Below are 15,084 nucleotides of genomic sequence, written 5' to 3'. Positions count from 1 at the left end.
CACATTTGAGGACCACCCTCTTTTCATTTACCCATTCTTTCTTCTCAATATTACCAACGTTACCACCGCCCTCCTCATTTATCACATCACAGAAACGCGGTTGATAAAGACGCGGTATGGCACTCACGTAAATTTCAGAAGAAGTTTGGTTTCTTAATAATGATGTCCGTATGAGACTGGTGACAGTTTGCGTCCCCCGCGGGTGATGGAATCGATGCTCATGACGGTGATGGAGGCCACGTGGCGCTTTCATTTCTGTATATATTCCCGCTCCATCCTTCTACCATGGACACGTACCAATTTCCTAAGGCCCAGCTAAGTACATTTCGAAGAGAAATCATCTGGATTTCTTCGGGCTTTTTCATTTTCTTGCGTTTTCTTGCTAGCCAAACAAGAGATGGCCACTGTAGTCCTTCGATCCCAAGATTGTCTCAGGGATCGTTTTCACCCCGAAACCCTAACTTATTCCCCTCTTCTTAAATCTCGTCCTAACCCTAACTCTAACCCTAACCCTAATGGTACGCGGGCTCGTCGACGGAAGCGGAGTCCGCTGGGGTTTCAAGATAATGGAAATGATCGAGTTCCAGATCGGTATGGATCGATGGTGGTGAAGTCGCCGGCAAGGAATCTGGTCATGGGACAGGTGACGATATTGAAGCGTGGCGAGGCGTTGAGTCTACCCAAAAACCGAGGGCTTGGAAATGACAGGAAGGGGAGGGCGAGGCGCGAGGCTGATTTGGATTTGATGCTGGGCTCGACGGATCGGCTAGGTCCGGAGCCTGAAATGGTTCAGAAAGAGATTAGAGTTTCGGAATCGAAGGTCGTGGACGGCCTTTATGCCGGATCAGCGTTCTTCTCTTCGCCTCCTCCGAGTTCTCTTCCACTCCCTCTTTTTTTCACAAAGAAGGATGGATCTCCCAGTAACGACGCGGCCACTAGCGATCTACGGCGATTGCTGCGTCTCGATTTCCTTTGACCTAGGCTCAAAAGATTAAAAAGTTGTTGATCGGATGATACAGATCTGGCTTCTGCTCATGGATCTTCCTTTATTTTTTTTCAACAGGAAGACCTTGAGAAAAAATAAGCAAATGAAGTGATCGAAGCAGTGCTTATGATGACTTCTTGCTAGCGAAGTGCGGAGAATTAGACATGGTAGTGTTTGCTGTATATTCCATTCTATGTTAGTCTGATAATCTTTGAATTAGTCGATGAAGCCATCGACGAAGATGGTGTGGGTGTGGGTGTGGGGTATTTCATTTCGTGGGTAGTTTTATTTGAAAGAATCTCTGTTTTTTGCTTTGCAGCGTTGTGTGTAAGCATCTCTGCTTGATTCTTCAATAGTTTGGTATTGGAAAGTAGTATTGATACTGGTTGTTTAGGTTTTTGAACATTTCCATAACTTTGTTGTAGCTCTATAGTCTTGAATAAAATTTTAGATTTTTAGTATAAAATGAGGCTGCCCTTTTCGGTGTGTTCGTGTGTTTGCTGTTTATTTTGATGGTGATGATATTTTTCAGACGGGGAACCCCAACTACAAACCCCAACTACGAGATCAGCATTCTGCCTGAACGGGCATCTAAATCGTGCTTTCCGTTTCTACTAAGATCGGGGAATCTAAACCTTGGAGGACAACAAGCACAAATTGACCCTGAATTTTTTACGGAATGAGGTGATCCTTAGAGGCTGTGGAACCCTCAAAGTTGAGTGTTTTTCAACCCAGTGAGATACACATGAAAAGAGCAAACGTTATATGCTTAGGGGTGGTGGAACCCTCCAAGTTGAGTTTTCTTTCAACCTGGTGAGACACGATGAAAAGCGTTATACTTTTGGAAATTATGGCTCTCCTAATTAACGACAGAAAAATTCAAATAATAGGAAATCGTGCAAAGAGGTTTGGTGAATGCATCAGTTAATTGATCTTTGGAGAACATGAGCCACTAGAAAGCATCATCACTTTGAACTTGTTTGTGAATGAAGTGATAATCTAATGCAACATATTTCATGTGAGAATGAAAGATTGGATTGGAGCATAGATGAGTAGCACCAACGTTATTAGAGATGAGAGATGAGTAGTAGCACCAACATCATCGTAGTAGATAACAGGTACTTGTGGAATATTAACACCAAACATACCCAATGCAATTCACTAGATGTACAAGCAACATGATAGTATCCCACTTTAGTAGAAGAATGTGCAATAGTTCTAATAGGCCAGTGATCACTAGTGGGCGATGCATAAATAATGAGAGTTTATTCATTGCAAAAGTGCTAATAGGCCGAGTAAGAGAAAGATACTGATGTGGAGTTCAAGAGTGGGAAATGTAGCAAGTTGTGTGGTAACTGGTTTGGCATCTAACATCCAAGTGCGAGCTAAAAGATCGTCAATATTAGAAGTATACTATACTAGTCTAGTACTAATATAGAAATTATTACTGATAAATAGGACTGACCCTTTTATTACAACTTATTCACATTAGATATTTACGAGAGCTTAGAGCTTAGTCAATATAGGGTGCTGAACCTGAGATTGCTTGAACTGAATGCGCTTAGCTTAATACTGTAATTGGGTAAGCTTCCTTTAACTATATATTCCTATGGTAATGCAACTCGCTCCAAGGTATATGAAGTTAAACTTAAACCCCTTCAAAGTTGAAGGCAGGCACGACATCGAGGGTAACCAATTGCAAATCAAACTAAACCCGAGGAAAAGCAAAAACTTTACTGGTTGGTAAGCCAATGACTTTTATACTTACCCTTGCCACTTTCCTATATGATAGGTGGCTGAGAACTACCACTTATATGATAGGTGGCTGAGAACTACCACTAGATTGACATCAACTGCAATTCCCATTGGTAATGCAACTATCTCGAAGAGAAAAGCAAGGGAACCTTAGGAGTGATGCCTATTGGAGTTGACGAACAGGAATCTCATATGCAATACGGGGCCCTGCCGCCAATGTTAAAAACTAATACATCAACGTTAAGAGATAAATAACCCATGATGATGGTGTGTGACTTCAACACCAATAAAGTAAGAAAAAGGCTTAAGATCCTTAAGGGAGAATCGTAGGACTAAGTTAGGATGAACTTCCGCACAACACCATCATTGCTATTTGTTTCAACAATATGACAATGACGATATTTAGAATACCTATTATGTTCTTATGTGTGTGGAGGAATGGTGAGATGAAAAATACAATTAGTTGCGAAGAATGTGACAAAGGTTTTTATTGAATAAGATATTATTTCAAAAGGTTGAAAAGAAACAATTGAAGAAATAAAGAATGGTAATTTGTGGGTTTTATTGCATTGACAAGTCATATGTAAGGGCCTAATTTGAGATGATCCTCTCAATTATAGAATAATCAACAATCTCAAAGAGCAACCTTCTCACTCCTTCATCACAAACCACTCATCATCTCATAAAATAAACCTTCTATAGCTATGCCAACTCTCTAAAGTCATGTGTAAGGGCTTAATTTGAGATGATTCGCTCAATTATAGAACAATCAACACTCTCAAAAAGCAATTTGCTCACTCTTTCATCACAAGCCACTCATCATCATCTCATAAAATGAACCTCTTATAGCCATGCCAACTCTTTGAAGTCATGTGTAAGGGCCCAATCAAAATATTATGTAACAACCTTAAAGATGCTCATCTCGACCACAGAATGGTCAACAAACCATAGAACAATCAACCAACTCGCTCATCGTAAGTCAACCCTTAACAACAAGATCTACCTTAGGCTTAACCCTCTCAGACTCTACATGGTTGGATCAGAGAAGGGATGCATAAAGCTAACATACTTAGGGATGAAAAAGTCATGCAATTGTGTCAAGGGTAATGATATGTAAGGTTGGTCATAGATAGGTGCATAAGGTCGAGGTACGAAAGGATAGGATGAAGTATTGCTTTGATCATAAGATAAATAGATCACAGTCTCAAACTCCTTAGGTTGAGCCTCTGGTCCTAGATCAATAAGTTCAATATCATTTGTGATGGGTTAGACCTCAAGATCATAATACATATGTGAATAAATGCCTCAAGTCAAAAGTGCAACACGTGACCATAAGACATGAAACAAACACATGCAAAAGACAAAACAACACGACACATGATGCGACTCAAGATAACCAAAGATATGATGCATGCTACAACACAACATGACACATGATAAGATATGATACACAATCTTGTGATGGTAGCCAAAATCTATATGTATGATAGAAACTCAAAAGTCATAAAGATGTCCATTGTGAGATGGCTACAAATGTGACTAGAGAATTTTTATTAATAATCTAGAATTTGAAGAATGACACTATCATGAGATCAATTCCCTTTCTCTAATAGGATATCCTTGAATCAACTTTTAACCCAAGCTTTATAAAAGAAAATGATAAGGTGAATAAGGTGAATCTCTCAAAAACTATATGAATGTGAAAACATGTCTTTCACATTTCCATAATGAAAATATTATGTTGAAAATGGAAACAATCAATCAAAGAATAAGGTATCAAGCCCATGACAGGTGTAGAACGTAAAAGGGTGAACATGATCGATGAGTGTATCCCAAAATGTTAAGTAGAAAGTGACAACAAACTAAAAGAATGTGCTAACTCAAGAAAGGAAAACTGACAGAAGCCTAGGGAGAAAGCATGTTGGACTCAATTAGTACACCAATTGATACTCAAACTTGTACTGATCTCTTAGCACAAAAAGAAAAAAAAAGAAAAAAATGAGGTGTTGTATCCACAATGTGACTAAAGCGACACCAAAGGCTCATAAGCACCTATGTGTAGGTAGAAATCTTAGTTGAATGATCTAAAGCTCAACCTATAAGGTTAAGGTGACTCTAAAAAGGGTAAGCTAAAAAGGGTCCCTAATAGAATCAATCATACCCTCCAACGATATGCAACCTCTTATGCCTCCAAGAAACGAGGTGTTTCCATGCAAGATGGTCACCATCTCTACTCATGTAATACCTCACATCCTTGGGGTAATGACAAAGGCTCTCCTACTGGCTAGTGCGTCTCATAACTCTCAACACTTAGTGACGATTTAAAGTGCACAGTGGGTGGTGTGGATGCATTTAACAAACCTACGAAACTAAAGTAGAAAAAGAAACAAACTAATCACACAAATATCTTAAATCTAACTTTGAGCTATACAAGTCTTCAAAGATCAAACTCCAAGAAACATCAACATGATGACCTTCTCCAATATGCTCTCAAACATAGATATAACTTAAAACTAAACCTTATTGTTAATTACTAGCTCGATTGCAAAACAAACAAAGCATTAAGTCTTATATCAAATACAAAATCAAAGGGAAGACAAATCAACTGAGACTAGGGGGTTGAAGATAGGGGGATAAATGTTTATCCCATAAAGACAAGCAAACATGCACCATGTAGGAGAAAAGTAGTCATGCAAAGCATATATGTACAAGCATACACAAACATGAGTAGATATATATAAATATGAGTAGATATATACAAGTCCACATGATAACAAGAAACAATATACAATCAAGGCACAAACAATATATATATAGTAGAAGTAATCAACATGTCAAACTCTCATGTGCCCTAAAACAAACAAGCATACAACAAAGGCACAATAAGAGGGTATGCACTGGTTAACTAATCAAACATCATATTTCCCTTTAACTTGAGTTAAGTTTGACCCTTTAAACATCTCTAGTGAAGTCGTCATTTTATGGACTCAAAATTTTCATGTGCGTTCCCACTTAATGGTGAGACTCGCATTTTATTGTGAAATACTTATTTTTGAAAGGTTGGAGTCACTATTTATTTTAGTTTATTTTTAAAAAGGAAAACAAAATAAGAAAGAAAACCTTATATGATTCCTTATTTGGAAAAATGACAAGTTTGCAAAGTAAAAACAGATTCGGATATCAGGTTACCTATCAAGAAGGTACAGTGATAAACTGTAATACCCCTCTAAGCCCTAAAAAAATGGTCTCTATTAAATGGGTCAATGGAACTATGACAAATGGTTAGTAAATTATGGATACCACAAAAGAATAATACAAGTGTACATCAAAGTAATGATAATAGCGAATTACACAAATATACAAAATTGATACATGAGAAATACACAAAATGATTTATTAAAAAGATTTTATTATTTCAAATATCATAATAAAATTGTAAGAAATCTTGAAAGAATTTATTTACATTAAAAACCAATTTGATTATTCATAAAGCTTTCATTTATTTATCAAAAGATTTAATTTTATTCACATTCAAATTTATTTTCAAATAATTTTTCTTGTTTTTATTAACAAGTACAAGTTCATTTAAAGAGAGAAGTTTGAATTTAATTTAATTTACAAGAAAAAGATTTTTATTTTTATTTTTTGTTAGAAAACTAGATTTATGATTTTATTTAGAAAAGAATGTCCCAACTCAATTCTATCAATGAAAATGACGTTTAATAAGAAAAAAGAAGAAAAATTTTACAAAATTATTTACAAAAGATGCTTTTATCCCCATTTTTATCTACCTAAAATTATTTTTTATTTGATTAAAAAGGATTTTATTTTTATTTATTTGCCAAAAATGATTTCTTTTATTCAATTTTATAAAGAAAGATTTTAATAAAGGTTTTTCAATTTTATTCTAAAAACTTTGCAAATTATGTCTACTAAAAAAATGATTTCAAATTTATTGTTTTTTAAAAAAGAAGGTCCCAAATTTATTTAAGATAAACATTTAAATTTTTTTATCTTTATTATGTTAAAAAACTGTTTTTCAATTTTATTTAAAAAATTGACTTTGTTTAAAAAAAAAAAAAAAGATTTTCAATTTTTTAAAAAAGATTTTCTAGAACTCCGTCATTATGAAGGCGAAGAGGAGGGTCACAGCCACTGTTATGCTCTGTCCTGCTGATCGGGTCTCTAGTGGGAATATCTCACTTGGAACTGTCCGCCCAAGTGGCCACCGACACCATCCGATTGCCATAACGAAGAGGCAGGTCACAATCAACACCAATACTGAGTAGCCTTTCGAGAGCTTGTCATTGCCGCTGAACTTGTCCCCAGGATTATGGCAACCATCACCTGTTCATCATGCCAGAGTGGGAAAAATGGAAGAGTTGTATGGAGGGAGACGCAGAAATGAAAGTGCTTTTTGAATGTGTATCTGACAGATGAACATTTGGATTCCCCCAGAAATCAGTAAAACTCTTCTACCCAATTTACCCACTAATGCAATTGAAACCAGTATGGATAAAACAAGAGCTGCTCCCATCAAAGCGGAGGAGTAGAGAGAAGCATTTCTAAATCCCAGGGCCTGAAACAGAACTGGGGCATAGAAGAGAATAGAATTTATGCCGTTGAGGATCTGGAAAGCCGGCATGCAGATTGCCATAACCAACTGTGGCCTGTTCCTTCTCTCAAGGATGCTTGATTGAGTTTGCAAGCTCACTAGCATCCACAATGTTTTCAAACTCCGCATCAACTTCTTTGGTACCTCTGATTCTTTCTAGGACTTGTCTCCCTTTCACCCTTGATCCCCGTTCGATTAGACTGTTGGGAGTCTCAGGAAGTAGTAGGCCTCCCACTGTCATTATGATAGCTGGTAATGCAGCCAGGCCCAATGACAGCCTCCATCCCCATGAAGGGAGATTTCCTATTCCGTAATTGATCATGTTTGCTGTGAAGATCCCCATCGCAGTTGCTAAATGAAACATTAGGTTCTGTGATCCTCGGAGATGGGTCGGCACCATCTCTGACAAATATAATGGCACTGCCTTCACACGGTAACAACAAAGAGTACATCCGATATTTCAAAAGGTAAACTGTAAACATGTCTGGTGGCTCTTTCAAGAATTGACCACCTTCCTCGAAGGTCTTACCACAATTGCCAACTTCTCTTGGCCAGAGAACAAAGAAAATCCCCACTCAAAACAACTCGATTCCCAACAAGTCAATAAAAAAGATCACACCAAAAGCAGTAAATTGTTCAAAAAGATATAAAAGATTACTAGGAAGTCACACGCTGCCTCGTAGGATAGCATCAAATACAAGAAGAACCCTTTCTTTGCAGTCATCTCCAGAAGGCTCAGCCCTGTTGATGTCAATCCCCTACTCTTGAGGCAGATCATCCCTAGTTCGCTCAGGAGAAACAGTCGACCTAATCCTAAAGCCACCTCCCAGGTCCATGGAAGTCAGTTGACATGATCCTTGTGCAATATCTACTACATATCCCTCTCGACCTATTTAGAAGGGCCCATAGGTGGATCACCAAGAATCCCCAGGACTTGCAAGCCAAGGAGAACCAAAGCACCCCCTAAGAGAGAAAATAAGACTAATGCATCAACAATAAGAAAAAGGTAAAGCTCACCTAAATATTAGATTTAGAAAGCCCCCTTCATCTAGCCTTAAGTCATCTACCAAGTACTGACCGGTTAAACCCTCTAAATGACTATCGAAGGCAATTAGGAGGATCAAAGTTCTTGACACCCAACTTCAAGTGAGCATCTACCCAGCCAAAGGTATAACCTTCATTTTGATTAAGCTCATCTAGAGACTGAAGATCAGTTATCAGTTCCCTAAAAACCTTAGCCGAAACCTCATCTTTGTCCTTTTAGCGTCTTTTCTTACACATGAAGAAGTTTGACCTCAAGAGAAGTCTTAGATTCCCTGATCTTTACTAAAAGGTTGAGTAAAGCTTCCTTCTCATTTTCCAGTGAGGTCAAGGGAGCCTTCCACTTTGGCCAACCTTAAGGCTACGCTCCTATTCATCTATCCTATCCCTCGCTTTACTCTTCTCAAAAAAAGTGTTTGTTCCCATGCATTTTGATCTGCCTCTTCAAGGCATTAGAGGTAGAGTGAGTTACTCGAGAACTAAAATGAGTTCTACCTGACAAACTAAAAGCAGGAGGGGATCTGACTTACCCTCCGATACTCAACCTTACATTTTATGATTTCCCATCCAAAGACAAGTTTGGTAGTATGGTCTTTCTCTTAAACCAATCAAGCGCCAAGCAAGGTAAGGCCGAGCTTTCCAACTTAATCATCAGACCAAAAGTTAGATAATATATCTCATAACTTATTTTGTCATATTTGATTGAACAATAAGATAAGATAAACGATCATACAACTTATTTGATCTTATTACCAACTAAATATTATAATATGTTATATCATCTCTTATCCTATATCCTACCAACAAGACTTTAGGAATAATTTGTTTTTTTATTTTATTTTGCTCATCTGATAAATACACCTAATCTTAATTGGTTTCAAATTTCATTAAATACTTCATCTATCATTTTTATTTATTATTTTCACTTACATCCTTCCTCATTCAAAATAAAAAATACATTTGATAAGATTTTAAAATAATGGGATTAAGCATATTTAGTCAAAAGTAAATAAAATTAGTCTTTATTTTTTTTAAGCTTAACTCTTAAAACAAGATGCTTTACAATTTAAGATAAAAGTAAAAAAAAAAAATTATACTTTTTTATGATAAGTTAAAAAACAAATACATAGTCTTAAAGCAAATTTCTTTAATATTGAAGTAAATAATAATAATAATAAAGAAAACAACTTAATATTTAACATCTATTTAAACTTAATTATTTAAATGAAGTTATATTTAGATTTTTTTTTTTTGTAAATGCCACCTTATTTGCTCGATTATACTTGCAGCTAAAAATCTAAACAAAATCTCACTTGTATGTGGGATCTCACGGTAGGCCAAATTATACCCTCTACCCAACCCTCTACCGAGCTACAAGCCTACAACATACAAAGAAGGTCGGGGCTTGAGCCCATGACCTTGGGTATGCAAAAAGCTTGCCAATATCGCTAGGGCAAGTTGCCCTTAATTATTGAAAGTCATGTATATTAAGATTGCATTTAGCAATTATTTTGAGAAGTCTCTCAATTATTTCTAATACTTAAAAATAAAAAATTTTAAATGTTAAAAATACTAAAAACAATTCCTAAAATCACTATCAAACGTACTTTAAATATATAGTAATTATTTCATTTAAAGTTTTTCCAAAAAAAAAAAAACAATAAAATATAAAAATAAATTTTTAATAAAATAATTAGTTTTAATTATCTCATGATATAAAAACATCATAATAACTTTTATAATGATTATTTTTTCAATTAATTAATTATATATAAATACAAATTAATAAATAAGCCATAAACATTTTAAAACAAAAAGTATAATAAATCATCTTTTTTATATCAATTATATTTATGTAATTTTTTTTAGTAAAACAACTTTAACATGTATACTATTACTTTTATTATTTCTTAAATTTTTTTATAATATTTCTATATATTTTGATTAATTTTAATCATATCAATATTTTTTTTTACAAAATTACATAAATAATTTAAATAAAAATAAAAGGACGAGTTTAATTTCATTTTTGGGTGAGGATGGAAATAAATTTAAATAAAAGGAGGAGTTTGAATAGAGATGGCCCGTCCCAAGTCTGTACCGTAGCCATCCATACTTCATGCGGAAAATATAAACAAAGCCTCATTTGTATGTGGGATCTCTCACGGTAGGCCAAATTAAACCCTCCACCCTGCAACAATATACAAAGACTAATTTATTTGGCTCATGATAGGAGCCTGGCTTGCCATATGCTACATGGATTATTTGAAGTTCACCGAAATCAGAAGAATTAAGCTCAGCTGCCTAGCTTTGTCTTTCCACCTGACTCCATTGAATGGCTTCCCAGGCCATCGATGTCGTCAACATCTGGAGTCCCAGGCACCATCCTCTTCCAGAACCAATGCTTCTTCCACACGAATATCATTTCTTCAATGGGAACTCCCTTTGTTTCAGGTAGGAAGAAGTATACGAAGAGGGTCATGATAACAATCCACCCAGCAAAAAAGAGGAAAATTCCATGCTTGAAAGAACAAAGCATGGAAAGGAAACACTGAGCTATTATGAAGGTGAACAGGAGGTTCACAGCCACTGTTATGCTCTGTCCTGCTGATCGGGTCTCCAGTGGGAATATCTCACTTGGAACTGTCCACCCAAGTGGCCCCCACGACCATCCGAATGCTATAACAAAGAGGCAGATCACAATCACCACCAATACTGAGTAGCCTTTCGAGAGCTCGTCATTGCTTCCGAACTTGACCCCCAGGATTATGGCAACTGTCACCTGTTCATCATGCCAAAGTGGGAAAAATGGAAAGAGTTATATGGTGGAAAAAAGCAGAAATGAAGTGTTTTTTGAATGTGTACCTGACATAAGACCATTTGGATTCCCCCAGAAATCAATAAAACTCTTCTACCCAATCTATCCACCAATCCGATTGAAACCACTGTGGATAAAACAAGAACGGCCCCTGTCAAAGCGGACGAGTAGAGAGTAGCATTTCCAAATCCCATGGTCTGAAACAGAACTGGGGCATAGAAGAGAATAGAATTGATGCCGTTGAGGATCTGGAAAGCTGGCATGCAGATTGCCATAACCAGCTGTGGCCTGTTCCTTCTCTCAAGGATGTTTCTGAAAGGATGCTTGATTGAGTTTGCAAGCTCACTAGCATCCACAATGTCTTCAAACTCTGCATCAACTTCGTTGGTACCTCTGATTCTTTCTAGGACTCGTCTCCCTTTCTCCCTTGATCCCCGTTCGATTAGACTGTTGGGAGTCTCAGGAAGAAATAGGCCTCCCACTGTCATTAAGATAGCTGGTAATGCAGCCAGGCCCAATGACAGCCTCCATCCCCATGAGGGGAGCTTTGCAGTTCCGTAATTGATCATGTTTGCTGTGAAGATCCCCGTCGTAGTTGCTAACTGAAACATCATGTTCAGGGCTCCTCGGAGATGGGCCGGCGCCATCTCTGACAAATATAGTGGCACTGCCTTCACACAAGAATAACAAAGAGTAGATCAACTATTTAAAAAGCTAATGCAAAAACACATACCACCTTCCTTCCTCCTTGAGCCTCTAACTGGGAGGGCGTTTGATAAATATTCAGTACCACTTAATGATTCAATTTAAGTCATTAAGTAGATAAAATATTTTTAATAAAATAATATAATATCACAACTTAAAAATAAAAAATGTTTTTAAAAAGCTAAAATAGATAACTCATCCTTAATCTCGAATCTCTTTTGTCTCGTTTGTCCATATTTAGTGAAAGTACATCATAAGTATGATTTTACATTCAACTCATCTTTTATAATAAATATTTTTATAATTATTCTTATGCATCTATGATATTTTAAATATGAATACTCAATAAAAAAATAAAAAAATTATATTTGTATCCACCAAACTGATTTTTGCATCCATTTAAATAATGAATATTTTTAGAACAAAAACACCCCTAAATGCTACCTTCTTATTCTTCCTTCACTTCTCTTTTAATCTCTCTAAAGTTCTAATAAAATTTATCAAGAGAGTTGTGTTTCGCACCAATGGATAAACAAATAATCATCTCCAATGATGGCATAAGTGTCAAGGTATGTCATAAAGTGCAAATGTATGCCATTTATAATATTTTTATATTTCTTTTCGCATTTTTTTAAGAAGGAGGTGTCGCAAATGGTGTTCAGTTTTGCAAAGTCGAATGTTTTATAAATGTCTGACGCTGTATTTTTGAACACGCTTAGAATGTTCAGAATTGTACATCCAAACCCTCTTATAGTTGTCTGGAACTGTCCCTCCAAACAACCTAACTGTCAAACAATTAAATTCTATCCAATATCATACATTTGGACATTTCTGTTGTGTCCAACTTTTCAAGATCTCTCCAGGGTGTCTTTCAAGTCCAAATACCATGAAATGAGTTTTTTTCTTTTTTCATTTTTATTACAATTTTTCATGATTTCTAACCTCTAAATCATTTATAAATTCCTTCTAATTGTTTTTCAACTATTTGAACAACTCGAAAATAATTTAACTTAAGTTATTAAGTAAGAAGTATTAAGTCTTTTCTAGTTATTCTTTGAGATACATGGATGTTTCTATGATGGAGTTCTTATGCACTCCATTCCCCTTGACAAACACCAAACCAGACCTTTAGGCTGTGAAGGTTTGGTAGTTCAGAGAATGAAAATTCTGTTCCTTTCAAATAAGGAATGCTGGATGTATGTTTGGTAGAACTGTAGAAGTGAGTCTATGTCAACATGAAAAAAACTAGAGTTTCATGTAAATTGTATTACCTGATCGCCAAATCCAATGCCAATACCAAGCATGATCCGACCCGAAAGAAGCATCGCCAAGTTCACAGCTGCAGCATTTAGGGCAGCTCCAATAAGAAAGCTGATCCCACCACATACTATACTTGCTCGACGCCCATACTTCCTTGTAATAGGCGATGCCACAATGGACGCAACCAAACCAGCAAGGTAGAGGGAAGAGGTAAATGCTGCAAGGCCTTGGTCATTGTACTTGCAGTAGTGGTCTTCTTCGGCCCGCCTCTTCTTTAAATAGACTGTGTGGAAGAATTTTTCAAGAAATGTATCCATTGATGTCACGCCTCCTGTTATTCATCAAGATAGCATTGGTAAGAATTTTTTATGTTTGTTTTTAATGAACATTTTGGGCATTTGGCCACTTATGATCATCATATTCAGGAACAGAGGGATAAACCTGTGTTTTGCTACTCTTCTAAAAGATAATCAAATCCAGAAAAAACATCACCATTACTTTCTACTCTCATTTGGAGTTTTGTCCAGGATTAGATTTGTGGTGACAGCAACATCGAAAACAGGACTTTGTGGATGTAACCCCCATCTGAGGGGTTTTGAAAAGTGCATAAATTTGAAAGCAAAATCAGCAGAGGAAAATTGAATAGAGTCCCAATTTGGCTACTAGAATTTCTGTCTTGTTTTGTTGTTCACGGACTAATGACCCATCTGGTTTCAAATTTTAATCTTCTCCACACTTGCCAACCAAAAGTCATTACAAAAAGTTCTTTATAATTCTGATTCCATTCCTCCGAGATATGAGATGCCCAGTACTCCATTTGAAAAGTAGTATATACTAAAGAATTATCCATGCCTAAAGGCAAAAAGTTCCATTCCCTTGAGATTTTCTTCCATTTCACACGGATTCCCTCATCATTACAAAAAGCAAACTGGAATATTTTACAGCTTTGATGTAGGAAAAGTGAAGTACCTGAAACCCCAATGTCATAGCCGAAAATTGCACCCCCAACAGCAGCAACAAGGCAAGCAACGACCACATAAGTAGTGAGCCTGCCTTTGTACTGGTCTGCCCTCTGCTTGGACACACCTACAGGAGCAAAAGACCCATCTCCCACCTCCATAGTTCCTCTTCTTCCTCCTCTCCCAACACAGTTGAGACACCAAGGAAAATGACTAAGACCTTCTTCTCCTTGAGAATTCAATCCAAGGGCGGTTTACAAGGAGAAACAGAGAGGTTCCCCACTCAAGGTTTTTGTAATTCTCAACTGAAGTGAAGAGAAAATCAACAATGGTATTAGCTTTTAATAATGAGGGGCTGACCTATCGTAATCAGTTACCAGTCTTCATCGACAACAAATGGATAAAATATTTGATACAGGACAACAATTATTTAAGGAAAAAAAATCCTTGCTTTAAATCAAGGAAGGGATTAAATTACCATGAAAACAATCGGAAGGCTTGCTCTGTTTTTGGCACCCAAGAAAGTTACCATCCAAGAAAAAACTTCCATTTAAAAAAAAATGGTTTTGGGTGGTTTTGGAGACGCTTGAAAAGGCAAGAAAAGAAACAGAAAGAGAGAGACCCTTAAAAAGGTTAATGGGCTTTCAACGCTTTTCCCCCTCTGTCTTTTCTTCACCACTTGGCTTGTTCTTCCTGTTGGAAGTTTATATGGATTTGCTTCAGTTTCTGATTCCATTTCTTATCTGCTATGTCTGCATTCCTCCGAGTCATGGATGGTGGGCTCATCACACGCAAGCCCACCCCCTATAATCCAAAACATCTCAGAAAAAGTCAGAGACAACCCTTTTTTCGCAGTGACAGTTTATTATTATTGACTTTGCTTAGTCTCCCTTCCATAAATACACCCAGTGGAATGACACCAATACTTTGAAAAACTCCCCATAAT

General features: G+C 36.5%; 2 protein-coding genes and 1 pseudogene across 2 annotated transcripts; 1 reads left to right on the top strand and 2 right to left on the bottom strand.

Moving 5' to 3' along the window:
* The first annotated feature begins 273 nt into the window (after nt 1–273).
* LOC104880696 (uncharacterized) lies at nt 274–1,451 on the top strand. Its single transcript, XM_010658249.3, has one exon. The coding sequence runs from the start codon at nt 398–400 to the stop codon at nt 974–976; it is 579 nt and encodes a 192-aa protein (XP_010656551.1). The 5' UTR covers nt 274–397; the 3' UTR covers nt 977–1,451.
* Nucleotides 1,452–6,851: 5,400 nt separating this feature from the next.
* LOC104880700 (sugar transport protein 7-like) lies at nt 6,852–7,794 on the bottom strand (annotated as a pseudogene).
* Nucleotides 7,795–10,618: 2,824 nt separating this feature from the next.
* On the bottom strand, nt 10,619–14,413 carry HT7 (hexose transporter 7; the record flags this gene model as incomplete). Its single annotated transcript, NM_001280908.1, is given in 4 exon segments — nt 10,619–11,178; nt 11,262–11,885; nt 13,191–13,510; nt 14,149–14,413. Coding segments are annotated over 4 exon segments (1,581 nt in total). The 3' UTR covers nt 10,619–10,692.
* Between the last annotated feature and the right edge of the window lie 671 nt (nt 14,414–15,084).

Source organism: Vitis vinifera, chromosome 11 (assembly GCF_030704535.1).
Source record: "Vitis vinifera cultivar Pinot Noir 40024 chromosome 11, ASM3070453v1".
Classification (NCBI taxonomy): Eukaryota; Viridiplantae; Streptophyta; class Magnoliopsida; order Vitales; family Vitaceae; genus Vitis; species Vitis vinifera.
Note: the sequence above shows the minus strand (reverse complement) of the source record. Positions and strands in the feature narration are given on the sequence as shown.